Source organism: Copidosoma floridanum, unplaced genomic scaffold (assembly GCF_036245765.1).
Source record: "Copidosoma floridanum isolate Cflo_tuat_1 unplaced genomic scaffold, Cflo_Japanese_pri ptg000009l, whole genome shotgun sequence".
NCBI lineage: Eukaryota > Metazoa > Arthropoda > Insecta > Hymenoptera > Encyrtidae > Copidosoma > Copidosoma floridanum.
The window spans coordinates 3468948-3495455 of NW_028321886.1; the positions used below are offsets into that span (position 1 = coordinate 3468948).

At 37.8% G+C, this 26508-nt stretch overlaps 3 protein-coding genes across 11 annotated transcripts in view; 1 reads left to right on the plus strand and 2 right to left on the minus strand.

The window, feature by feature from the left end:
* Positions 1-50: 50 nt before the first annotated feature.
* Positions 51-1130, minus strand: LOC106643276 (U6 snRNA-associated Sm-like protein LSm8). 5 transcript variants are annotated; one of them, XM_014358349.2, is made up of 5 exons: positions 1034-1130; positions 844-928; positions 733-773; positions 513-640; positions 51-434 (listed from the first exon to the last, which is right to left on the minus strand). In XM_014358349.2, exons 2-5 carry the CDS (start codon positions 872-874, stop codon positions 344-346), a joined length of 291 nt encoding a protein of 96 aa, XP_014213835.1. In that variant the 5' UTR covers positions 875-928; positions 1034-1130; the 3' UTR covers positions 51-343. The 5 variants fall into 5 exon arrangements, with proteins under 5 accessions (XP_014213835.1, XP_089445615.1, XP_014213837.1 ...); XM_089589489.1 differs by having other exon boundaries at positions 844-941; XM_014358351.2 differs by having other exon boundaries at positions 844-878; positions 980-1130.
* A 2992-nt stretch (positions 1131-4122) lies between these two features.
* Positions 4123-22069, plus strand: LOC106643273 (uncharacterized). Of its 5 annotated transcripts, XR_016292882.1 has the most exons (11): positions 4123-4727; positions 5402-5449; positions 5686-5817; positions 5920-6074; positions 6164-6340; positions 6982-7572; positions 7823-8026; positions 10677-10905; positions 11195-11749; positions 21213-21419; positions 21503-22069. XR_016292882.1 is itself a non-coding variant. In XM_089589855.1 (8 exons), the coding sequence occupies exons 1-8, from the start codon at positions 4697-4699 to the stop codon at positions 10695-10697; spliced, it is 1359 nt and encodes a 452-aa protein (XP_089445981.1). In that variant the 5' UTR covers positions 4123-4696; the 3' UTR covers positions 10698-10907. The 5 variants fall into 5 exon arrangements, 4 of the variants coding, with proteins under 4 accessions (XP_089445981.1, XP_089445982.1, XP_089445979.1 ...); XM_089589855.1 differs by lacking the exons at positions 11195-11749; positions 21213-21419; positions 21503-22069 and having other exon boundaries at positions 10677-10907; XM_089589856.1 differs by lacking the exons at positions 10677-10905; positions 11195-11749; positions 21213-21419; positions 21503-22069 and adding an exon at positions 10512-10559.
* Positions 16907-26508, minus strand: part of Tusp (WD40 superfamily protein Tusp) — a 28381-nt gene continuing 18779 nt past the window's right edge. Inside the window, exons 7-18 of the mRNA XM_089589852.1 lie at positions 25246-25334; positions 24443-24577; positions 21511-22030; positions 21239-21416; positions 20395-20987; positions 19795-20187; positions 19483-19711; positions 18947-19403; positions 18719-18853; positions 18426-18642; positions 17927-18097; positions 16907-17112 (exon numbers count right to left, since the gene is read on the minus strand). Of these exons, the coding sequence (XP_089445978.1) occupies positions 16996-17112; positions 17927-18097; positions 18426-18642; positions 18719-18853; positions 18947-19403; positions 19483-19711; positions 19795-20187; positions 20395-20987; positions 21239-21416; positions 21511-22030; positions 24443-24577; positions 25246-25334 (3234 nt within the window). The 3' untranslated portion in view covers positions 16907-16995. The remainder of the gene's footprint in view (positions 17113-17926; positions 18098-18425; positions 18643-18718; positions 18854-18946; positions 19404-19482; positions 19712-19794; positions 20188-20394; positions 20988-21238; positions 21417-21510; positions 22031-24442; positions 24578-25245; positions 25335-26508) is intronic.

Genomic DNA, 26508 nt, shown 5'->3' on the forward strand with positions numbered 1-26508 from the left:
AACTTTCTAATAAAACATCATCTACTTTTCAATTAATTTATCCTATTAACTTCAAACACCTTTGCAAGTGATTTTCTAAGCTTGAATCACACTTTTTGTAAAAAATTAATCTGCATTTATTAACAACCAACGTTTGGCATACTTGAGCAATGAGATACATATAACTGAGAGATACAAGTGAGACATTTTTATTACAAAAGTAAAATTATTGTACAGAGTAGATGATTTTCTAGATTTTTAATATTTACAGTCTTGTATTATCGCAAATGAAAGTATGACTACAATCAAAATCATACTTAGCATTCAATCAACATAAATGTAAATTTATTTATGACTAATACACTCAATGTGTGACTGAGCTCAGTGGTTCTGCCCTTATAACAGATAAATCAACGCGAGCATCTAGATCGTCATCCAATTCTCCAATTATAGCCCTGAAAAAAAAAATACATTACTTACGCTGCACACAGTCTACTGCATTGGAATGCAATTTTTATGAACTAATTACTTACACATTGTCGCCCCTAATAATCTGTAGTCCTAAAACAACTTGTTCGACACCTTGAGTAGTGCTGTAAACCCTTTCATGTGACTCGTCTAAAATTAAATTTATAGTCTGATCGAAACCCTTTAAAGTTCCCTGAAATGTAAAAAGTATATAACTTTGAATAGTAAAAAAAACAAATAAAATAACCCTAAATACATAAAATAAAATCAAGTAGAAGCACTTACGATAAAATTGCGGCCATCTGACGTTATAATTGAAACAGTGTCTGTGATAGTATAGGTAAAACTGTGGTTTAAATACACTTTTGTAATGATTATGAAGCAAAAAAAGGATACGATTAACGTAATTTTCCAAGCCTGTTGCCATATTTCTGGAGTTTTTTTTTAAATAATGATAATAGTTTTACATAAAGTGTAGCCGCTGAAACTCAAAGCTGATAGATAAAATATTCAAAGGTTTATATTTACACACAAAAAATGCACACGCTGACACGCTGGGCTGTGGTACTGATTCAAAAAAATTTACTTTTCAAGTGATGAGATGAAGACACTGGAAAACTACAACAATCCCGTGAACACAGATTCTGGCGAATAACCGGTGGGTGTGTGTGGCGTATATATAACCTATAGGTATTGTCAATTGTCATTTGCATTATTGCATCCGTGTGTATATAATACATAATATATATATACTGTGTGTAATGTGGATGAGCGCCATCTAGCGTTTCGGATTTCGCGGACATACGCGAACTATTTTCTAGGGGAACCGTCTTGAAAAAAACCCTAGATTCTAGGGATTTCCAGCAGAAGTAAATCACTAAACATTTGTATATATAGTGTAGGACAAAGATCGCAGCAAATAGATATAAGAATACTTACAGGAGGTAGATTTTCGGGTAAAAGATAAACTGTACACTTGCCGCAAACAGCACAGACAATGTCAACTTTTTATCTTCTATCAAAAATATTAGTTGCGGCTGGTTTATAATTAATTATTTGGCTCTAATATAAGAAGTACTTGGATCAGCGCCATCTAGCGTTGCGAATTTCTGAACTAAAAAGTGGCCCTAAACTTTTGAACCAGAGCTTTAGCTAGTAGAGCCATTTACTCAGTTATAAACCAGCCGCAACTCATGATGAAGCTATAAAATGAAAAAAAAACGATATATGTGTTTTTGGCGGCAAGTTAACAATCAATTTTCTACCAAAAAGTCGACCTCCTATGTGTTTATACTTTTGAAGATAAATTTTTAAGCATAAAATAGATTGTTAACTTGCCGCCAAAAACACACGTATCGTTATTTTTTTATTTTATAGCTTTGTCATCAGTTGCGGCTGGTTTATAATTGACTAAATGGCTCTAATCCTGAATGCTCTGATTTAGAATTTTAGGAGCCACTTTTGGCCAAAAAATAAAGACCGCTAGATGGCGCTGATCCAAAATAATTATTGCTACTAACAGTAAAGTCACTTTATTAGTTATAAACCAGCCGCAACAAATTTTATTGATACAGATAAAAAAGTGAACATTTTTTGTGCTACTTGCGGCAAGTGTACAATTTATCTTTTACCTTAAAATTGACCTCCAAAACCATCAATATTCTACTTATCTTATATGGCTCATAAAATCGACAATATTTACAAAATTATAATACTCTAGACCTTTTACCATTAACTCATGTAAGCACAAATTAATCAGTCCAAAAGAGACAACCGAAGAAAAAAGGCCTGAAAAAGAAGCACAGTCACACGAAAAGTCTCCTAAGAATGGAGCATCGGATCTCACTAATTGAAAAATACATTTATTACAGAAAAGTAAATTTGAAGTATTATAAATAAACAAAGAACCCAACCTTCTCTGATTAAGTGAGATCCAATGCTCCATTCTTATGAGACTTTTCGTGTGACTGTGCTTCTTTTTCAGGCCTTTTTTCTTCGGTTGTTTCTTTTGGACTGATTTATTTAATTTACGTGTATATTTGATCGTGATTTACGATTTCTGTAACACAAATTTTGCTTTGTACATATTATATAAGTTAACTGTTTATTGGAAATCTAAAGTTGAAGGGCTGTCCTTTCATTAGTTAATGGTAAAAGGTCTAGAGTATTGTTATATTGTAAATATTGTCGATTTTATGGGCCATATAAGATAAGTCGAATATTGATGGTTTTGGAGGTCGATTTTTAGGTAAAAGATAAATTGTAAACTTGCCGCAAGTAGCACAAAAAATGTTCACTTTTTTATTTGTATCCATAAGATTCGTTGCGGCTGGTTTATAACTAATATAGTGACTTTACTGCAAACTGCAAGTAGCAATAATTACTTTGGATCAGCGCCATCTAGCGGTCTTTATTATTTGGCCAAAAGTGGCTCCTAAAATTCTACATCAGAGCATTCAGGATTAGAGCCATTTAGTCAATTATAAACCAGCCGCAACTCATGACGAAGCTATAAAATGAAAAAAAAACGATACGTGTGTTTTTGGCGGCAAATTAACAATCTATCTTATGCTCAAAAGTTTATCTTCAAAAGTATAAACACATAGGAGGTCGACTTTTTGGTAGAAAATTAATTGTTAACTTGCCGCCAAAAACACATGTATCGTTTTTTTTTCATTTTATAGCTTCATCATGAGTTGCGGCTGGTTTATAACTGACTAAATGGCTCTACGCGCTAAAGCTCTGGTTCAAAAGTTTAGGGCCACTTTTTAGTTCAGAAATTCGCAACGCTAGATGGCGCTGATCCAAATATCCATTACTTCTTATATTAGAGCCATTTAATCAATTATAATCCAGCCGCAACTAATTTTGTACAGATAAAATGAAATGTAAACATTGTCTGTGCTAGTAATTTCTTTAATTACTACACATAACTTCACGTACATCTTACACCGTGCTCTCTTTATCAGTATGATAAAATCAGAGGCTGTAAAGTTACGTAGGTCGTGGTGGTAACGCCGCTCAAGGGTGTTTTCCGCAATCGTCACCAGCAAGTAATTTAAGGTTGCGTTCTGTGTTACCGTCAGGTCGGTAAGTCAACTACCTTGAATTAAACTGGCGCTATATTCCGTAATCTGGCCAGTTAAAACAGCAGACGACGTGAAAGTCGAAAAAAAAGTGAATATTTCATCGCTGTTGACTGTCGTCTGCTATTTTAACTAGCCAAATTACGGAATAGAGAATAGAGTGCAGTTAACTCAACGTAGTTGACTTACCGACGTGATGGTAACGTAGAGCGCAACCCACTATTACTTGCTGGTGACGATTGCGGCCGGTTAAGGGTACTGCCGGTGTATAAGTCCGCGAAATCCGAAACGCTAGATGGCGCTGATCCTAAAATGCACTAGCGCACAGATTATGTAGTGTCGTTCTAGTGTATGGTCAATGGTCACGTACAGTACATGCAAGCCTGCAAGGGGATTGGTTAGTGGTGGAATTTTACCGTGGAAATACCCATTTACACATTCTTACATATACTACCTACCAACCAAGAGTACCAATAAAGTATCGACGTTACTCTATGTATAATATAACTATATATAACCAATAACCATACTATACTATTACTATTTACTACTTTACTACTACACGTAGTACGTAGTATACTATACCTACTAATGTAGCGTACTACGCGCGTCCTTGGGGTGTTTTAGCGAAGGAAGAAAAGGAACTCCCTTTCGGACCATTAAAGTTTTTTCTCCCCCTCCTCTTCTGACCTCAAGAAAAGGTGGCCCCGTAACAACGTGTATAATATAGCCTCGCGCGCGCGACAACGACGAATAAGTGCGACGTATATAGATATAAATTTTAATGTGACTGCAGCGTTTTCGGCTTGGTTGGCTCGATACACGCGCGCGCTTTGTACATATTGCTTACTTTTATTTTTTTCTTGTTCTAGTCAAACTTTATGAAATCAAGTACAAGTAAATCACTAAGTAGTTAGGCAACGTAACAATTATTCGCACACCCATTTATTAATTCCATACCAACAATTGTATTAAATAAAACTTGGAGTTCAGACATTCGGGAGTTTCGCCGTGCACCGGAATATATTTGCCACATATACGCATTTATACACGACCGTGGGTGTATATTTATACGCCTCATACGTAAAACGTAGGTACGTCGTATTAAAGTGAAACTCGTCAACGTAGTCATCGGCAAGACTTTTCGGGGGTTCACATTAAGTATGAACGTCGCCATCAGTGCAGCACCCGCAGGTATGGACATTAGTATATTGTTCTTGCTCATATTATGACTCTTTCATGCATCTCTCCTTGTAAAATTCTGTAAAGCGAAAATTCTCTTCTTGAAGCTTTAAATACGAGAAAGATTAGTACGCTTATTATATTCGTGTGTGCATCAGAACAAAATCGGGATGATCATGTGGTCGGCGCATTTTTTAATACATGATGATACCTACATCACATAGTTACGTTACGTCCGTGTGAATGAATGCGCTCGAGATATATATAGATAGCAAGAAAAATTAAGCCACTCGAAGAGCTTGTCGCGACATGTCTCCGCTTATGCTAATGTGTGCACGATCATGTACGTATAGCCAACAACGAAATTATGCCAGTTGGCAGCAAAGCAGCGAACAAAATTTTATCGAAAGCACGCGCTCCTGCGGAGTTCATAGCTTGTTCATCGGTTTCATCCGGTGCATGCATGACCGAAGTTGCTGTTCCTCTCTATAGGTATAAGCTGCTGCAGAAAAAGAGAAAGAGCCGAGAGAAGAGAAGAAAAAGAGGAGAGACACACGAACGAGACATTTGTATAAGAGTGTGCGCGGTGTATGTGTGTGTGTGCGTGTCCAACGATAAAAGGATGAGGAATTGTACGGAGGAGGAGGATAATAGGAATGCTAACCGGAGTCGTGTGCTATTTACAGGTACACTTAATCAAGGTGGCTTCAACAAACGAAAGGCATCAGACGATGGTAAGCTTTGTTTTTTTTCTCTTCTTTTTGTAATATTACTTCTGCTAAATATTACACGATTGTATAATAAATCATGTGTGCTTGTATTATTTTTATCACATTCAAAAAAAGAATACGAACTAAAGAACGACCGTTTGAGTTTTGTGTGCAGCTGATTGCTTGACACGAGCCCTAGCATTATTACGTATTCTGCACTTAAATTCACGTATGCAACATTTTTTTTTTTTTTTTAATAGAATATACAGAACGTGAGCTTCAAACTGACCGCAAGAGATCGAGGTACTCGTGGTACTTTACTCTGGAGGAGGAGTCTGAGCCAAGCAGTGAGGATGATGAGTCCATCTATACTGCACAGGGATACGAGACTGGTAATAACAATTCACACTCTTCCGCAACACTAATTGTTTATCCTGTTATCTGCTTTTGCGGTTTTTTAACCATTTTGATAATTTGTCCGAAATTTAATGCAGAGTTTGCACGAGATACCTCGGATACTTCAACACATACATGGGTGAGTGAAAGCGACTTTGAGGAACGCGATATTCCACTCCTAGAGTATGAAATACATTCGTCCTCTGATAGTAATAATCTATACAACAGCCTGTCATCTTCATCGGAACCAGAGGTATGTTTCAATTCATAACAGTTTGATGAACTAATAAAATTACCAATTGGATGCATCTGTATGTACGTTAATCAAATTTTTCATTTCAGAATATTGTGGCTGTGGAATTCATAACTTTCTGTGACTCGGATGGTATGGCTGATGACAGTGATGTTTCGAGATGTTCTACAGACGACGAAGCAAGAGTTTCAGCTTTTAAGATTTGTGTGCAATGCAAAAATCCAAATAATAATTCTTTGTATCAGTATTGTTGGAAATGTTTTCAGGTATGATATCTCTACAATTATTATTAACAAAAATCTATTAAGCTCTACTTTGAATGATAAAAATCGTTTAAACTTTTTCATAATGTGTAAAATGAGTACCAAGGCTTAATTCATCTAATCGGTTTGATTGAATAACTAATTAATGACGCTTTTTTATTTAAAAAATTACTCTTTTAATACTTTTGTTATTGAAACAAATTTTATTGTGTGTATGAAACATCTAATATTTTTTGGGAAAAAACTTCATGGTGCACTAGAAGTCGGTAAATAAGGGTTCGGATAACTTAACGGATGATCATTTTTCACTATATGGTATATACTTTCAAACGAGCGCTGAATGCAAGTAATGAGTCATCTCTCCAATCTCTCCATGCATATACGCCCAAACGCACAGCTGCGCGCGTCACACGAATTTCTTTGCCCAGAAACACGTTTAGACTTGTCTCAAAGAACAAAGCTATACGCGACAACCCGTATAGGCAACACTTTGACTTAACAGCAAGCAGAGACGCGTCATAACGCGTCTTGTTTATCAACAAAAGCTTTTAAACTATCTGCTCCTAAATAAAAAAATTCCGCGAAATATCGCTTTTATTAAATTTAAAATTAAGTTTAATTAGCTGATTGTTTCGATGTATTAGGAGAGAAAAACGTATTTTCCACGGCCAAGGAGGAAACCCCGATCAACAAGTAAATCCAGTAAAAAATCGGACAGAATAACGACGACGACGAATACGGTAACGGTAATACCGAGTTCACAGGACTTTTCGGAAGTAGACTCTGGAATAGTTTCAAGTCAGTGCGAGGTAGAATCAACGACGACGGCAATATCGAATTCACAGGACCTCTCGGAAATGGACCTGGGAACTCTTTCGAGCCAGGGCGACATAGACGCAGCAATAACGTCAGGTCAAGAGTTGTCACTTCGGAACAGCGGTGATATGTCCTCTGCGTCCGATCAGAAGGCCAGCGAAGTGTTGACCACCTTAGAGTTACCCCAAGAAAATAGTGCGCTTCTCTCTCAAAACAGTGAACCATTGATCTTCATATCCCAAAACTGTGAGAAGTCGACATTGGAATCGCAGATAAGCGAACCAACGCTATGTGTCTCTCAGAACAGCGAGTTTCTGAGCACCACTAATCTGACCAGAACGACATCTAGTCAAGAGATAACTGACGAAGTCGACTCTGGTGTACTATCAAAGGATGAACACTCGTCCTCGCAAGATAGTGTATGTTTTTACGTAACAACTTTTTATTTTATAAATTAGTTATAAACATTATTTTAGAGGCACTTGATAATTTACTCGAACTGCTCATAATATTTAAATATTGCGTCATACATTCTTTATTCAGTTGTAACAGAAGATTTTTCTAAAATTCGTAGAAAAAGCTTCACATTAGTAAAATTTACTTGAAAATACCTTTGGTATAATAAATAATGAAATATGTTAAAAATAAAATAATTTTTTTCTGCTACAGGCTACCACCGAAAAACAAAATGATGAAGAGGAGGAGGGTGCAGAGATTACGATAAGATCTTTGCTAAAGCGACTGCAAAAGCTAGAGAAGAAAGGCTCTGCAACGTCGATGCTGTGCATAACCTGCTTCGAAAATAAGAGGGATAGCGTCTTTAATCATGGCAAGACTGGACATCAGTGCTGCTGCTACAAGTGTGCAAAAAAGGTCTGCATGTCAAATGGCAATCGTTGTCCTATATGCAAACGTAGAGTCAGTACTATAACGAAAATTTTTTTAGATTAACCCTAAATCTCTTGTCTGGGTAGATTTCAATTTGCAACTTATAGACGTTTATTAAAATTTTCAAATTATTTCCCATGAGTCGTTGAAACCGAAAATACAAATGTTAGCAAATGATAAAAAAAAATACTGAGAACTAAAGGGACTTAAACAGTTTTATGATGTGTGAATGAGTGTACGTACAAGGTACCTACAGCGAATTGTACAAAAACAAATCAACAGATTTTCAAAAAACTACTTCACGCTCTTTTAACTTGAATTATATATATAAAAAAAAAATACATGATCTTGGAAAAATTTTATCAATAATGCACTTAGATTTTTGATGCGTTTTCTATTTTTATCAATCATTTATCAGAACAATAGAACGAAAGTTGTGTACTGCTTAGTAAAGAATACAATCTTGCAAATAAACGATTGAAATTCTTCCAAGAACATAATGTTGCATGCACTTAAAATACATTTATTGCCAATTTTTAAAAACGTCCAGTCTGGTTTCACAATTTTTTACACTAAAAGGGAACAAAAAAAATTTCCTGTCACCAGATAGCTATTAAATAACAATTGTTGAACTATTTTTATTAAAAATTTGCAACAAATTCAGGAAATTAAATTGCATGAATTAAGGTGAGATCTAGTTGACATTCAATTTTATCTTTAAAGTGTCTTTTGATAAAATTAAAATGTTATTCATTCTTGTAAAATTGAAATGTGATTCAAGTTTCAAGAACATTTAATGATTTCCTAATTTGTGTTAGATTTTTCAAAGAAATTAGGGATTTATAATCATGTTTAATACAAGGTCAAAAACAACTTGTATAAAATATTGTGTTGCTCATTCCAATTTTGTATGTTTTGCTAAACGTTGAGCAAGGTTTTGTACAAATTTTTACCAATTTTTATCAATGAATTTTTTTTTCATTAATCTATTTAATTAAAAAGATTTTTTTTTTTTTTTTAATACGAAATTAGTAATACTCTGTCTAGTGGACTTGCATTTCAGCAAAAAATTTCTGGTAATCTTTTAGAAATAAAAAGAATTTTCTAAAAATCGTTTTTCGATTTTTATGTGTTTATTAGTCCCACGTGAACTTATTCTGAAATAAGTTCTAATGATTATTGGTATGCGTTTGTTTCAAAATCTTGATTAACAATATTAGTAGATACACAAAATGTAACAGACTTGAGTCTGTCGTTCAAAACAATTTCGATTCTGTCAAACGTGTAAATTATTTTTTAATACAATGCAAAGAAGAGGAATCAATGTATAACTTATTGCAAAAGCTTTCCTTGAAGTTTTTTTTTTTTTTAATTTTCACAAAAATAAGATCTCAACACACTTTAACCATGAGGTATCAAGAATTATACATTAATTTTTAGTAAAAGATAATTTACGCGCATAAATGTGAATCATGTGAGAGTATGGGCGAAAAATCGGTATAAAGATATTTTGCGTTGTCATTTAAACCAATAGTAAAGGTAAACCAGAGATAACATTTACAGGGTTTTTCTTAATTATTATTCTATAATTTACACTGACTTAAAATGAGTTTCACTAGTATATTTACATGGTGTTTTCATTGCAGTTACATTGTGACGATGCAGTGACGTTGAGTTTTTATTGTACAAAGTTTTATGTTGACAAATTTGCTAACGTTAACAAAACCAATTTGCTCTATATCCATGCAAGCACTTGATTATAATTGAAAATATTGTTGTTCATTTCCAACTACCGATTTTTCATAAAAACTCTAAATATTGCATTCATAATAAAAATGAGTTCATGATAACTCGAGGATTGTAAGTTTGTAAAATTAATTAGCTAATGTATAGAACACAATCATGATTGTAAAAATAAATTTTCATATTTTTCGCTAATCACACATATTTTGTCTTTTTAAAAAAGTACAGTGAACTTAATGTGAAATAATGCATCTTTTCATGAAATAGTAACTTTTTTTGTTCAATAGTAACAAATACTAACATTGATAATACTAAGTAAAAAATTTTATTGACTGTTTTTACAGTTGATTTAATGTGTGATTATTATTATTTTATTTAAAAAAATTTTTTTTATTATGTTACATCATTGATTGCACTAACCATAAACAACATCCATTCTACAAAACTTTAAATTCCATAATTAACTTGTTGGTTGTGAATTTACACACTTATTTTTTACTCCAAACATTGTTACGTCATGAAATCATTCTCATTCACATAGAATTGTATGGTAATTATATTGTTATAAGTTATTGATTTTATTTTTTAATGGATTTTCTTCTATGGTTTCAATCCTTGATAAAACTTAATTTTATAATATTGAAGCTAAAATTTTTGGAACACTTACGTCAACATCGTACACTGCACTGTTTTCAACTTGATCACTCCATTAAAATTGTCGTTACAGTCCTTATGAATTGACCTAACCGCAGATTTAAAAGATATAAGAAAAAACGACATGGCCCTTCCTTGAAGGTGCAGAATTTTCTACTTGAAGGTGTTATTGGTAATTTGTAACTAAAAAAAAATACCATCTCAGTTTTTTTGTCTCAACTATTCTTTTCTTTTACAGGTACTTATAGTTAATGAGTAGACAATAAACGAATAAGGCAAATGAGTGAGTAAGTAGCACTTGCTATGATTTACTGCGCTGGACTTCAGATTTCGTTTTGAACCAACGAAAATCTTAGACTTCAGAGGACCATCAACGCTATCACGTATGATAGACATCCTGAAATAGGCAAACGTTGTCTTAACATAAAAAAACTTTTTTACAAAGTTATCAAACATAATACCAGAAGGTGAGTGTAATTCTTTTTGAAGGAATGACTTTTGGTTGACGAAGTTGGAGAAGCACTTAATTTTACACCAATATTTTGATAAAAAGCTGGGGCTAATATGTTAAGCTGGAGAAGTCGGTGTTAATTTTAAGACTTAGAAATAAAATATTTTTGCTCTATCTAATTGAAACTATAACCATCCTAAACAAAAGGAATGAGTACAAAGTATTAATCATTAAGAATTATGAATTTGTCATTCAAAGAAATTATTTTATCGAATTCCCACTAACAGATATGCCTTACCTTATAGGTAACAACTTCTTCAAGACAACTTTGGTATCATTACTACGGTGTCATCTTCAACTTTGCTCAACCACGACGTGTTTGGCAAGCCTTTCGGAAATTAACAGGGCCATCACAGTACCGACACTTCACAATTTTGTGCATACTGTATGCACGACTCCTCAACATTTGGTATTTGCACACCGTTGACGCAGTGTCATCACGATGTCTGCGTACCACAACTGCTGCAAATCTTGCGCAAATCTCGCGCGCGTCCAGCTCGTCGTTCTGCGCTTCTCCAGCGCAGTTTGCGTGTTTCATCGTTGCGCTGAGCAATGCTCGCGCCATCGTCGGACTCATTTTTATGAGAACCTTCGAATATGCGTTTTTAAACACTGTTTTAAAACGAAAGCGATGAAATTGTGGCAATCGATGATTCTTTAACGAATTCATTAATTGATACATCCACAACGCGATGAGCTGTGTGCTTGCGCTGCCAGCCGACTTCAAATTGCAGATTGCAAGGTTTGCCACTGAAGTTTGTGCATGCTGCCTTCAACGACTGAATGACAGCAGCAGTGAGGCAAGTACAAAAACTAGTATCTCTATAAAATGATTGTACACATATATATTCTCTGTTTTTTATAATTTATACTTTCAGTCGTTGTATAAACCAGGAGTGACTTACTTTTAATTGAACTAACTATTTCGTTTTTTAATATTTTCAGTGCAGTTGTAGTTCCTGAAACATTTTTATTTACAAAGTAACTATTTTTTTATGTAATTTTTTTTGCGCATACAAAAAATTTTTGTTTCACCATGCAACTTACTGTTTAGATAGCATGTCCCATCTAACATTTCTTTGATTTATTTCTGTTATCCAGTTTTATATACATTTTGAATGGAAATCAAGTTTTACATAGTCCTAAGAATACGATGTCAATGCTGAATTATTTACTGTTAGTAATATTTATTTATACGTAATTGAAATTATCACAAAATTAACACCTATAAAAATCCATACCACCATTTTTTTTCTTAGTATTTAAGTAGCGTTACGAGAAATGTGGAGAAATTTTATCCTAATTTAATTTTTTCAACAATTTTTTACTTGTGATAGAAATTTCAAACTTTTAAATTAACATTTCCTTTTTTTTTTACACATGTCAACAAATAGCCCCAATAATTTTTGCACCCATTATTTCTGAAAAGTTAATTACAGCTCAAATGTAAATCGTTAGAGAATTAAGTGCAGTACTTACCTACGTATGTGTGTCCACGTAAAAACCTTTCAATTCTAGACTATATAGGAATATAAGGTTTATTAGGTTCTTGTGTATCCAGATAGGATTGTACCTAGCTGTTTTCCCTTTTAGAGTATAAAATCAGTAGAAGAGATTTTTATATGTTCTATCCGTAGGTGCTGAATATTTTTGTAATAATTGTATCCCAAAAAAAAATCGCTACTGTGGAAATATACTATTATTAATATTTCTTTTTGACTACACCCTAGATGTACAAACTCATCTGATTTTTTTCAGGCGCGTTATGAATGTTTTTCTATGTTTAAAACTCCAGAGGGTTTCGTTTTGTAGAAAATAACCGGCACCAGTCGGTATTGTCGGTAAGGTCACTGATGTAACATTAAAAAGGTTATATATACTGTCTTGTTTGGGTGTTACATTATTGGCTTTAAAATTAATGACTTTAGAGATACTAGAATGCCTAAGTACAGTTATTTGAGACGGTAAGAATCGCACCATATTAAATAGAAGCTTTTAAATTGTTAAATACGGCAAAACTATCAGGTACAGGTACTCGAACAAAGTGGTTATGCAGAGCTGTGAAAATCAAAATAGGTTTATCCTGACCACATGACATTTGCCAAGAACTCTTAGAGATTCTATTAACGAACTGGTAGAGAATAATCATTCGAAACTGAAATATTTTATTCATTAACTTGTTTACCCATATGTAAAATTTAAATCAAGATTTTCGGTAAAATATTAAGAAATGGTAGTTTTCGTACCTGGTGGCGCGTGTCGCCGAGGCAAGCACCAGATCCAAAGAACTTCTTGTGCTTGCCCTAGTTGGATGCGCACCAGGGGCAAACCCTAATTTTCCTACCGAGGGCACATCCGACCCTCAAAGACGCCCGAAGTAAGAAAAATAGTTTTGAAAGTATTTTTGTAACTATAAGATATTATTTAGTTACCCATTATTATTTCATCACAAATCAGACACCTAATTGCCTATTGAAAACAAATTAATTTAGGGTTAATTAAATCGAGTAAATTAATTGTCCACCGGACTTGCAGACAACCAATGTGAATGAACGCAATAATGGATTTAACGACCCCGAGTATAGGTTGCACAGGAAACACCAATCTTATGACTGCAGTAATATCCAACTTGGTGATGTTCTGATAAAATACAGATAAATTTTTTTTTTTTTTCAGTAATTTATTTACAAATATTTATTTAACGTTCGTTTGAATGCATACTTGGTAACAAAAGGTGTATTGCACAGTTATTAATTATCTAATATAACTTATTTTTTCTTTGGCAGCAAAAACTAAAAATATGTAACAGTATGCCTTCGCGTGAATAAATATATTATATTATAGCAGTACGATCGGTTATTAAGAACTTGTGATTAAAGTCTCCGCACATATTTATGCGCGTTACATAGTGTACATGTCATGTAACACTTGCACATGTCGTACCTCTTTTTTTTTTTACGTATAAATACCTGTACTTACAATAGTTACAATACAGCATATTATTTTCATACGTATACGCTATTCAGTCGTGAAAAAATTACTCATTTCGTTTGCACGTATCTTTACTCGAACAATGCTATTAAATTATTATTCCATGGACCAACTTGAGTCGTCAAGCAACGAGTTTTATTGCACAAAACCAAGGTTTCGAAACAATGAGGCTCTTTTACCGTCAAGCTTGAATCAGATGGCGCCAGGGCACGTCGCGGCTGTCATACTTACACACTGTTAAATTTACAGTTGTGTATTGTGTCCGTGAGCCTATCTGTGTAATGAGCAAAGCAGAAGACATAACCTTTGTAAATGATTGCTGTTGTTTGCAGACAATTTTTGTTTGCATTTACGTTTAAAGATAGTAGGAAAAATGAAGTGCAGTGTAATATCCTGCGATAAGAAAGTGAAATTTAAATTTTCTTCTGATTGTGTGATAAAAAAAGTGGCTCGAAGCAATTGGGAGACCAACATTTTTGCCGCTCCCAAGTCATGGCTTACCTGTCCACGAGTTCTGCTTTTCTTTCACTGACTCTTGCTCCTTCTCTTTTAAAAGCTCTTTCAATTCGGAAACTTTTAAGCTCCCATAATATTTTTTCTTGTCTTCCTTATTCATTTCAAAATTTCAAATATTGCGCTTCACCACTACACTTTAATTTCCTATGTACATACAACACTGAAAAGTAATGTTGTGTGAGTGAGACGGCCATGACAGCCGCGACGTGCCCTGGCGCCATCTGATTCAAGCTTGACGGTAAAAGAGCCTCATAACCTTAGAAATGAAATAAAAAATGTATTATGTCGTGAGTTAGTCATACCAAAGACAATAATTTTGCTCTTAAGCACAATGATATAACGGACGTATTGCACGATTGCTTTTATATATAATATTTAAGGGTTTGTAAGTGTACACGATATCAAAGCATATGGTTGAGTACAGGCAAAGTCATGATTTTTTATTTGCTCAAACGCTTGCAAAATAAGGTTGTTAAAAAACGCTCTCAATTCATTGGGGTGTGAATTCAATACCTGTTATATACATACAATGCAGCCTCAAATTTTACTTGCGGTTTTGTGTTTTTTCCGAAAGTCAAAAGCTCGTCCAACGCGTGTTTTGACTTTCGTAACACGTGAATTTATTATTTGACGATTGGCGCATCGACTGGATTTTTTACTCCAAAAATTCTGAAGTACCCGTTTGAGGTAAAAGTATGTATTGATTTATCATCCAGGTACACATTAAACGTAAGTTATTGCAACTATAAAAAGTTTTCAATTGAGATATCAAACACGAAATCAACAAACCAGTTTACGTATGCATACTTATATACCTAATACTTACACAAAAAGTATAATATAGAAATAGAATTAGAGAGCCATAAATGACGTACATATTATGTACATGTCATCGTGCGTACGACAAAAACGATACAAATTCATCAAATCCTAAAGTTACAAGCACAATTTTACGAAGCAATAATTAAATACGAAGATAACAATTTTCGCGTGCAACTTGAAGGAACGTCTAATACATGGGGTAAGGGGTGTCATCGAACAATCACAATTTAAAAGCACATCTCGCACTCAAGCGCAATTTTTTTACTATTTATGTTTGTCTTTTCAACTACTCATTCTCATTTCATATCGCGATTTTGTCCCCAATAAGTTTTTTTATGTACACGTACAAAATAACGAGCGCAGGCCTACACTATCATAGTTACATTTATGTACTATAAATATATACCGATTGCACCATTAGGAAAAAAGCGTCACAAATATATTCACGCGTATCTGCGAGTGAATTGTACATTGTTTTTTCTTTTTGTTTTCTTTTACAATTATTACTTGATGGCCTTCTTTTTTATCCAATACAACACTAATATCTCATACACGTCGTACGAAAAATCATTTCCTATTAAAGTATAAGATATCAATTGGATAATGACTAGCTAAGCTTACAATATGCAAGGGATAACAAACTATACAATTGGTACATCTTATCGTATTTTTGTCATTTCGCTTGACGCCTCTTCGCGCCATTTATAAATACGCTCGAACCGATGAGTTACTCATATATATAGGGTAAGATAGTTTGAATCAAAGCATCTTGGACGGTTAAAAGCTCCTGTAAATGAAGAAGTTCCAGTAATTATTATTATTATTATTATTATTATTATTTTTTTTTAAACTGCATTGTTTGTTGCGTATTGTATACCTATACGAAACACAACGCGAGTCATTGTCCCATTTCGTGGCTTTTAAACTTGTCTCTCGTGGTTTCAAGTGGTTACACAATTTCCATTACAATACATGTACATCCGTGGCATATTGAACAACTTAGGTTTTCATTTCGACAATTCTAATTTCTTTTATCGTATTGTACGAAAAAAAAAAAAAAAAGAATTTGTTTCGATGATTACCATAAACATTTATGATGATGTACAAAAATAAGTAGTGTTCGTTACACTATCTGATTTTTAATAATTTGGACCAACCGTCATATCTATTATAACACTAAGACAGTACTTTTATATGCTTGTATAACTGTTTTGTCAGCAAAAAAAGACCCTGACAAAAATACTTTAATTTCATTTCTCACTTAATTGAAAACAAGTTGCAAAAATGCATTATTATAAAGTGTACTTATGCCTCAATGTACACAACGAAAAATTCCTCATTTTCATCTAACTTTTCGGGCAAAAAAAAGAAAAAATCATACGCATGTAACAAGTATTACGTCAACTGCGTGGATAAAGATTGCACTGAATCGCCTACATCTACATAAAATCTTACAATCGCAATATAGGTATAACAAGTAACATTTTGGAATCGCCACTCCAGCGTTTCTTCATTTTAATTGTTACGACAGTTGATACTCGATAAAATCCGCGAAAATACGTAATAGTCATTTGTTGTTTATGCACTTACATCAATAAAAAAAAAAAAAAAAAAAATTGTTCACGGGCACGTAACACGCATTTTACCTGTTAGAGCGCGATCAAATGCTTATAGGTATCTTCTTTCTGTTCTTTCTTGTATGCTTGTCCTTGTATATTTATTTGAGTCTCTGCGTGACGCTCGCCAGGGCAACGGCAAACGCTTGAATAGCACTGAATGGGTACTGAAAGTCCAGCGTGTAAGCGTTCCCTTGAATTCTTCCGAACTGCATGACCTACACAGATATCAATGTATGACTTTCAATCGACACAAATCTTCCTCTTTCCGTTACTTCAAATCTTTTTCACTGTTAAATTTCTAATATTGTGAATGTATCAATTTTATTACAATGATTTGGTTCATCATTTATCGTGTCCGTATTAAAATTTCAGTCAAATATTTGACAGCTCATAACAAATCTTTGATACATACTTTTTTTTTTTACAAAATACGTTTAAACAAAAAAAAAAATATTCACATCATCGTCCCATTTGCCATTTGCGGGTGTGCGAGCTTAAAAGTCGCTTTATTATAATTTTTGACAATTCGGTCATCCATCGAATAAAAAAAAATACACCTACATGTGCATTTCCCATGGAGATGTAATAGTTATATGAACTTTTATGTCATGTTATATGGTACATATCCCGACCTAGATATAATATATGAAAAAAGATATAATATCTGTGTCAGCAGTTTGGTACACGGAATACAAATACACAATTATGTATGATACTTAAGAGTTGTACGGAGTGGAGTCAACCTGAGCGCTTATTCGAAAATTAATCAAATAAGATATATAGGCACGTGTGATTTTTATAAACTGTCGGTAACCTTACCGACTGTGCAGACCAGATGTTGACTGGATTTTCTCACAAGGAAACCCCGGGAGTTTTAGACATAATACCCGAAAAAATCCATCGTGTGATTCGTTTTAAAAATAATAAATAGTAATTCCTTCATATCCCTAGCTGGTTGTATTATCGACCGAAATATACTCAAAAATCGCTACCAACCACATCTCTTCTGAACATGTAATTAATACATACCTGATTGCCTCGAAATTCGATCTGAAAATTCTTGGCGCTCTCCTGGGTGACGCGGCCCCCGAAATCGAGCTGGTAAACCTGATTAGCCTCGTTCCACATTGGCGCCTTGTTGTGCATTATTATCTCACGTCGCATCGCCTCGCTCGGGTAACTGCCTCCTCTTTGCTTCAGCTGACAACATCAATACACATGTATAGATACGTTAAGGAAAAAAAAAAAAAAAAAAAGGAATAGTAAAAAATTACTGTGCAAAAATGGTAAATGTAGTATTTAGGGATTTTTTACTTTTGGCAAACTAAATTTTTACCATTCAATGGCTGCGGACGGTTATTTCTACCGTATGTTGTGCTTATATTAACGATAAAAATTACTGTTTAAATGAGAAGAGATGAGTGTAAAAATGGTAAAAAGTCCCTAGCAATCGGAAAAAGCTACCAGATTATATTTTTACCATTTTATATGACGGTGATTTTTTTTTTTTCCTCAGTGCAAATGTTACCTTTTGCCGTAGCTGAGCTTTCTGGAAAGACTCGAGGTCGCGGTAATTGGAGATGTCGTCCACGAATCCTTCCTCGTCGGAGCTCTCGTTGCGGTTCTTGCGTGACTTGCGACCGAGCAGGGGACTCGAGAGCAGCCTTCTTCGGATCGGCGACGCGGAAGCTGGCCTCTTGCCCTTCTTCGTGGGCGCGGGACTGCTCGGAGAGCTCCTCGGCAGCCTGAGATAGAAACCAACAAACAATAAAAATTTTACACCTGGTGTAAAAATACGTGCTCCAATAGGTGTAGCGTTACCTGGAAGTCGGCCGTGGCGAGGGCGGTGGAAGAGAGTGGCAATCCTCGTAGTCGCCGAGCTTTGCCGCCAGTCCGTCGAGTCTCGAGGCCAATCCGTCGAGCGACGACGCCACGGACGTGCTCACGCTCGATCCCCTATAGGTACACGATAATGTACGCGTCGAATACATTCTTCTTTTTCTTACCACAATATAATTTTTAAAAAGCCTGTACACCGCGCAGACTTACTGAATTGGCGACAACGAGGACGGTTTGGCGATCCTCTCGATGATCGGCAGCTGCTCCCTGCAGATGCCACCCCTACTGGATCTCCTGCTCGCGTCGACGGCAGCCACCGCGGCCGCGTCAGCCTCCTCTTTGCGCACGTTGGCTTCGTTTTGTTCGATCTCCGTTCCATCTTCGTCGTCGTCGTCGTCGTCGTCGTCGTCGTCATCGGCGTCGTTGTTGTCTTTGTAATGGTCCAACGCGTTAGTTGCCACTGTATTGGGTACGGTCGCAACGGCAAGAGCCTCCTCCGCGGGCAGCTCGGCCAGACGGGGTTGCAGAGCGATTATGTGCTCCGCGGACGGGAATAGCTCGCTCGAGTCCAAACTTCGGGACTTGCCGCTGTCGCTCAGTCGTGGACGCGTCGATCTGTGAACCACCACCGCGGATGTCGTTGCGCTGCCATCCTTGGCCACCGGTGCTGATTAACAAATAAATATGTACTCGTGAACCTCCTCGTTGTTACAATACACGCGAATCATCAGAAAATGCAAACGAACCGTGGTTCTCTTTGCCGCAGCGGCGTCTCCTCTTTTGTTTCCGGGAAACGAGGAACAGTCGCTTGTTGGGCGCGTCCTTGCGCAACATGTTGATGGCTTCCTCGCAGGGGACTATTTGGGCGTCGACGAGGTCGAGGTAGCCGACGCTACAACTACGGACTATCGAGTTGGCCGACACTTGAGTTGGACCTATGCTGACCACTGTCGGCGTACGATGCGACGCTTGGAACTATACGAGGGTATCGTCATCATCAATTTCATACATTCGTTGCTAAATATTATATTTGTGATATTCCCTGCAGCCTTGCTCACCTGGAACTGATTTTTCAGAGCGGGCACATCATTGCGCTGTTCCTCCTCCTCCATGAGCGAGCTGTGCCCAGCGTTGGCTGGTCCGGTTCTCGTTGTCGCCGAGGCCTCTTGGTTGTGTCGAGTCGTCAAGTTGGCATTCTTGGGGAGCAAAACACCTGCTCCGTTGGCTGTGAACCCGGGGCCGTTGTACTGCTCGCCGAGGCCGTTAGCGTAGCCGTACGAGCTCGGCACTGTCCCTGGAAACGACGAGCAACAGTCCTCGCCGAGGAAATTGGAATGCCGACCGGTCGCGCCACCGATCTGATCTAGGTCCTTTTTCAACAGGCCACTTATAGCGCTCTGCTGATCAGCCAGCGCGGTCTTCATCCTCTGCACGTTGTTTGTGTATTCGCCCTGCATTGATATCGCATACTCATTCATTTGCCATCCCGTGTTATGAATCACAGTAGTTGTTTTTAGAAATTCGAGTCTTGTTGACTTTGTCAAGTGACAAAATTTAGCCTACCCTCCAAATCGCAAACGTTGTTGAGAATCAACGGGGAAGCTTTTTTTTTAGTTTTTCGAGCAATCACGCACAAAGTGGTAACACTTGGTACTTACTATTGTGGCGCCGGGGCTAGAGGTGGCAATGAGAGTCTGGGTTGGCGCGACAGCGTTCTTGGGCGACTGGAGTGCCGGCACGTCGCAGCATCGCGAGGCCGCCATGTACGTGGCACTCCTGTGGTGGTGCGGGTGATAGTGTTGGTAACCCGGAGGTATGACCCCGGAGTAGCCACTTGGGTGATGCTCGGCAGTTGGCGGGCCGTAGCCGAGGTGCCGATGGTTGCCGAGATACTCGACGCACGAGCCTCCTCGATCGAGCCACGGCTCCTCGTCGTTGTTGATGGAGAGCTCGGGCCGTGACTCGTACTGAGGTGGCGGTGGTAACGAGGTCGACGCAGCAGCGGTAGCAGGAATTCTAGGTCGGACGGAAAGACTACCGCTGCCGCGGCGCTTGGACAGAGGCGTCATTGGGGCGATCATCGGTGGCGGTGGCTGCTGCTGTTGAGGGCTGAGCAGATCCAGCGCCGCGCAGTGAGGTATCGACGATAAGTTGTACTGCCGCGATGCCAAAGTTGCTGTCGGCTCCTGTTGCGAGAACACGTCCTCCTCGTCCTCCGAAAAGAGGTTCGGGTTGAAGCTCGGATCGGGACCTATGAGAAGATTAAGCGTCTCTTTTGCGTTGAGGGCACATCGTTAATTAACAGAGCAGTATACTGATGACGGTTGTCTAGATATAACTATAGCGATTTTTACAATGAATACTATATTATTATTATTATTATTATTATTATTATTATTCTACGTGTTTACATTATCATGCACGCATATTTCATGAATATGTAACAACTATATTATCGATCTGTACGTCATTGCAGGCATATCAAAGGGCTGGATTTCTCACCTGCTGGTAGATCGTCCCTGAGCTCGGTAATTACGAGGGTCATCTGTCGGGGCTGTAGGTGCAAAAGAGACGGCCTGTACGTGACTCGCCCGAGATTCGCTGGCACCGAGTCTGCCAGGCCGTGAAACTTGAACTTTGTTCCCCATATGTTGGACGTTACCTCGACGAGCCTCGCATTCTGGTACATCGAATATCATTTATAATTTGACACTAATTTATTATTGTTCATCAAATTAAGAGTAAACAGAACAACAACAACAACAGGTCATCACCTCGGGCAGTGTGTCGACGTAGCTCGCCTCGTCGTCGTCGTTGTTAGCGCTACGCTCGTACGACGTGCGGCACCTTCTGCGGTTCCGTCTCCTGAACCTTGGCGATCCGCCGCACAGCTCAACTGTACTGTCGTCCGAGTCGTCGCTGCAAGAAGGTAACATCATCGACGCCGCCGCCATCCTGCAATCCGATTGCAACGTCGTAGCCGTCGTCGTCGTCGTCTGGGCTGCACCTGCACCACCGACCCCACCGTTCGTAGTCGTCGTCGACTCGCCGTTTTGCGGCTGCTGTAGCTGTTGTTGCCCAGTCTCGGGATCGAAGATCACGAACTCTGGCCTGATCTTGCTGGTACGTCGTCCCTTGAGCAGCGGCACGAGGCCGCCAAGGTACTCGACGTAGAGGGTGTAGCTGTGGGGTGGCTCGCCGGGATTGCGCAACATCGTGCAGTGCAGCCGACCTCCAATTGGCGGTGGCCTCGACACGAAACGCCGCAGTTCGCGTGGTTCCGGTACGCAGCATCTGAGGATTATTATTGCATCATCATCATGAAGGCATGTAGGTATTGCACGGCTTTGTATCGTAATTAAATATCATTTTGTTGATAAACGAGCTTGACCCGTGTACGCAGTAATCAGTGAATAATCCAATTCTAACTTGTGGCTGCGGCTTTGTACAAACTTGTTGTTGATGCACATGTACCTAATTCGTTTTTACTTCGCACATCCAGCCAAATAAGGTTTTAATACGCTTACACAGCTGGGTTTCGAAAGATATTAAAGTAGTGTATTAGTTTTGCGCGGTGCTGAAATTTCGCGCTCTCGATGGGCCTCTATACGAATAGCTGATGTTTGCTCAGTGGGTGAAAAGAACAAGGTGAAGAAAAAAAAAAAAAAAAAAAAAAAGAAGCTTAATTACACGCGGAAGCTGGTGTCTCTTAACTTATGTATACCTGCAACTTGAAGGTAATTAGCCTATTTTACACGTATTCCTGTGGGCACGAGAGCTCATGCAGTGTACCGTAATGAGCTTAATGCGACCGTCCAAGCGAGGCAGCATAATATCGCATAGTCGCGGCACTTGAAAATTTATATGGCACTCGAAACGTTTGAAGAGCATGGATGGTACGTGGCAACTCGTAAACCCCTTGTGAAACTTTGTCTCGAAAGTTAACGTCACACGAGAGTCACATTCGTGAAAATAGTTGTTTTTTTTTTTATTCACCCCAAACTTTCAACAAGTCTGCAAACTATGTATAAGCATATCATCAGCTACCACCTACTCGTAGACGATACTCTGGCTAGTTTACGCAGCCCCAAATATTTTGCATCTTCATTAAGCCCCTTTTACTCTCGATCGGCATTCAACTACGCCCTGTAAAATTCAATCACGGGGAACCCAGCTGAGCTTAAGTACATGGACGAAGAAGCTTTTTCCTGAGAAGAAAGAACCAGTGAAGGAGAGAGGATAATTTACTTTGGTGGTTCGTGTAAAATGTAGATTAAAAATACTGGGACGCAAGTACACAAGTCAAGTTTCTCGCTCGCTCTTTTTTTTCCGAGAGGGTCGTGAAATTAGAGGCTACTTGAGTGCACCTTTTTTTCCCGTACATGAGTATGAGTAAGTATATAGCTACGGAGATGTCCGGTCGTCGGAAAATTACGTACATATCGGTTTTTCGATAAGAAAGCGTGTCATAGAATTTCGACGGACAAAAGCTCCCTCATGCAAGCGCATATACATGTACATATTTTTGTCTGTAGTTTTCTACAAAGTACACACGACGACTCGAGACGCGGTGTACTGTATACATCGTATACCTTTAATGTACATCAGCTCGAAAGTGGAAATTCCGTTGCGGAGACTATACGTATACATATATTTATTATCTTTCTTTTCCCCTCAGCGTCTCCCTCGCTCCGAATCTTCCCCTCCGTTACTTCTCTCCCTTTTTTTTCTCTCAGGTTGCTCTCTGTGTACTCGGTCGCTCGCTCGCGTCAGGCCCACCGTACGTATACATGTACCTACGCATTTAATTTATCTCTCTTTCTCTCCTGGTGGTCCAGCTGTGACTGTATACTCAGCCCCGCGCGTGGTTTTTCGCACAAAATAAGTGATAAAAGGTGCCTTGCCTTTTTTTTTAAACCGCCTTCTCTTGCATCCATAACAAAAACTGCATCGCTAATGAGGTGTATCGATTATTTTTGTAGGTGCACCGTGTCGAGAAGCCTTCTGGGTGAAAAAAAAAAAAAAAAAAAAAAAAAATTGCTGATGATAAACATACCCCCACTTGCAACTCCTCTTGAAGCAACGTTGATTGAATCATGATGACGCAACATGACAAAAGATAATTGGATATCCGATTCAATCGCACCTGTGTATAATGGAGTTACGAGCATTTGTATAATTTTTGCTACGACGAACCAACCGAGACGGTGCATCATTGGGCGGTAAATTCAATAAACGCCACTATCGGACACTTATTTTCCCGAAAACAAAGCCAATTAAATTCTCTTCTTGCAACTGAACGAGCTGTTTTTAAGAGGAGTCGCAAAACTCGCAGTTCTCGTTTCGAAATTCAAATGAGAAATAACACCCGTTCCGCTGTGCGCCCTTCGTTTTTGTACTAAGGAAAAAAAAAAAAAAGAAAAACAAACAAACACCTACAGAGGCATGGTATATAATAATCCCTCACCACCTATAGAGGACCTTCGTTAAAATCTCCCCGAGCCATCCACTTCATCAAAAACCACATCTCTCTGTCGCCACTATCGATCCACTCTATTCACGCGGATACAAGAGCATGGGACAAAAAAACTCCCCTCCGTGCACCTTCAATTCTACACCTACATGTTACTATGTATTGTATGTAGAAAAACCAAAAAGGGAGGTATTAAAGAAAGGGGAGGGGGGAAATAGGCCAGGATGACTTACCGTATGGTGTTAACGAAGAGACCAGCCACGAGATTCTTCAGCCGAGGCGGGAGCGGCAGTTGAGCGACGCTCGTCTCCTTCTCGAGTGCGTTCTTGAGGGCGAGCCTCGAGAGAAGCTGCAGCGAGCCAACACCCCTACACGTTAAAAGGAATATAAGTATCGTACACGTCGTGCAACAATACTATAGAACATTAGACCCGAATCCTCGTGAGAATTAGTATTATTGACAGGGGTTGCGAGAGGGGGTTCACGTGTAAAAAATTTTTTTATTCCCTACGGAGAGTCGGTGGTAAAGGTGACGCATCGTTGCGCCTTGCACACCCTCGCGCAAGTATAAGTATACATAATATACATACGTATGTACGATGTACATGCAGGCTCGTTATTCATCGGTATTTGTATACCATATACTACTTTACGATGATTTATGCCGTATGACCGATCTCTCGCGCACTTGGGTACGTGATTTTGCCATTAGCGCTAATGTAGCTACCGTTGGATTTTTTTTTTTTTTTTTTTCTGTTGAGCTGTAGCGTTTCATTTTTTTTGGGGTCGTTATTCGCGTTGGCGTAGAAATACGTATCGAAGGCACCCAAATTGTACAAAAGAGTATGATTTAGGTCGAAAATCAAGCAATTAAAATAACGCGTCGAGATAACTTGAAAAATGAGATATAAACAAAAGGGTGTTCCAATCGATATGTATATAAGGTACACGTACGTCCCGTTCCATAAGAAAAAAAGAAAAAAAAGAAAAAAAAGTTAACAATGATGTATTGACAAACATGTACTCTTCAAATTACCTGGATACCCAAGCGGCGTGAACCTGTGCCCCGGTAGCCACGAAAATCCGTCGGTCGTTGTGGCCCCACGTCATAGCGGTCACCGGACTCTGTGAACCAGCCGGACAGCCGTGTCATGGAACAAAAGAGCACACACAGATTCATTATGCTTCTCGTTGTGCCATGAAAAAATGGGAAAAATCACCCTGCACGAGGATTTACTCCGTCAATCATGTACGGCTCGCTCGTGATTTATATGTTCCCGTATACAATATATACCTATGTAGGGCTGATTGGATCAGAAGCGAGCGAGGAAGGTTAATCCTGTACCGATGACGCGCGTGTTATTGGCACTGGAAGAGGCACAAAGCGCTGCACGTCGTTCATACGCGTGTGCCCCGAAGCAGTTCTATTATCATCTCTTCTCACCCCCTTTTTTCCATTATTAGATTTTTTCTTTAAAATATATGAATTGCAGGATCGTGGCTTGATTTTTACCGCCATTGTTCTCTGACGTTTTTTTTTTTTTTTACATTTGCGCGCGTATTTCACTACTTTACCTCCAAAGAGAATAAATCAATGTTTTGTGTTATTATTGTTTTTATTATCATTACAATTACTATGATCATCATTATTATTATTCCAGAAGTAAAAGCGTATAATCTCCCGTGTCGCAGAATTAAGGGAGCTCGCGGGCAATTTAGTGTTCATGAATATATACGTATGATTTGCGGCACTTTGTATTCAAATTCTTGGGCTATTACTTTGGTCTCCAATCAAAGTTTTAAAAAAAAGTGCACAGGTACACCAGTTCGATTTATTCCTTGAATATTTTAAAAACAAATGGTTTGTTTTTTTTTTTTTTCAGCACAATGTTTCAACGCTTTGCGTAACATAATTTTTCTTTTTCATTTCTTAAAAATTAAAAGTAGGTATAGTGAAACACATTTTAAGCGAATTGAAGGATAAATCGCTAAAATGTAAACTACTACGGCTTCTGCTGATTTTTCGAGCAATCACGGCAAATGCACGGTCCAATCGAAGAAGCTTATACACTTGTTGAGTGAATTTAATTCATTAGAGTGCAAGTTCAAGTCGAAAAAAGACACACGTATACACATAGTACTGCATTTTTCTTTTTTTCCTAATTGTCATGAATCACAGGTGAAAAGTTTCTCTACGCATCCATTTATGGGCTTTGACTTTTTTTTTTTTTTTTTAGACGATTGTTTCAAGAGTTAACTTTTATACACCGTGTCAAAAAACAAACTTAATCTCTTTTTT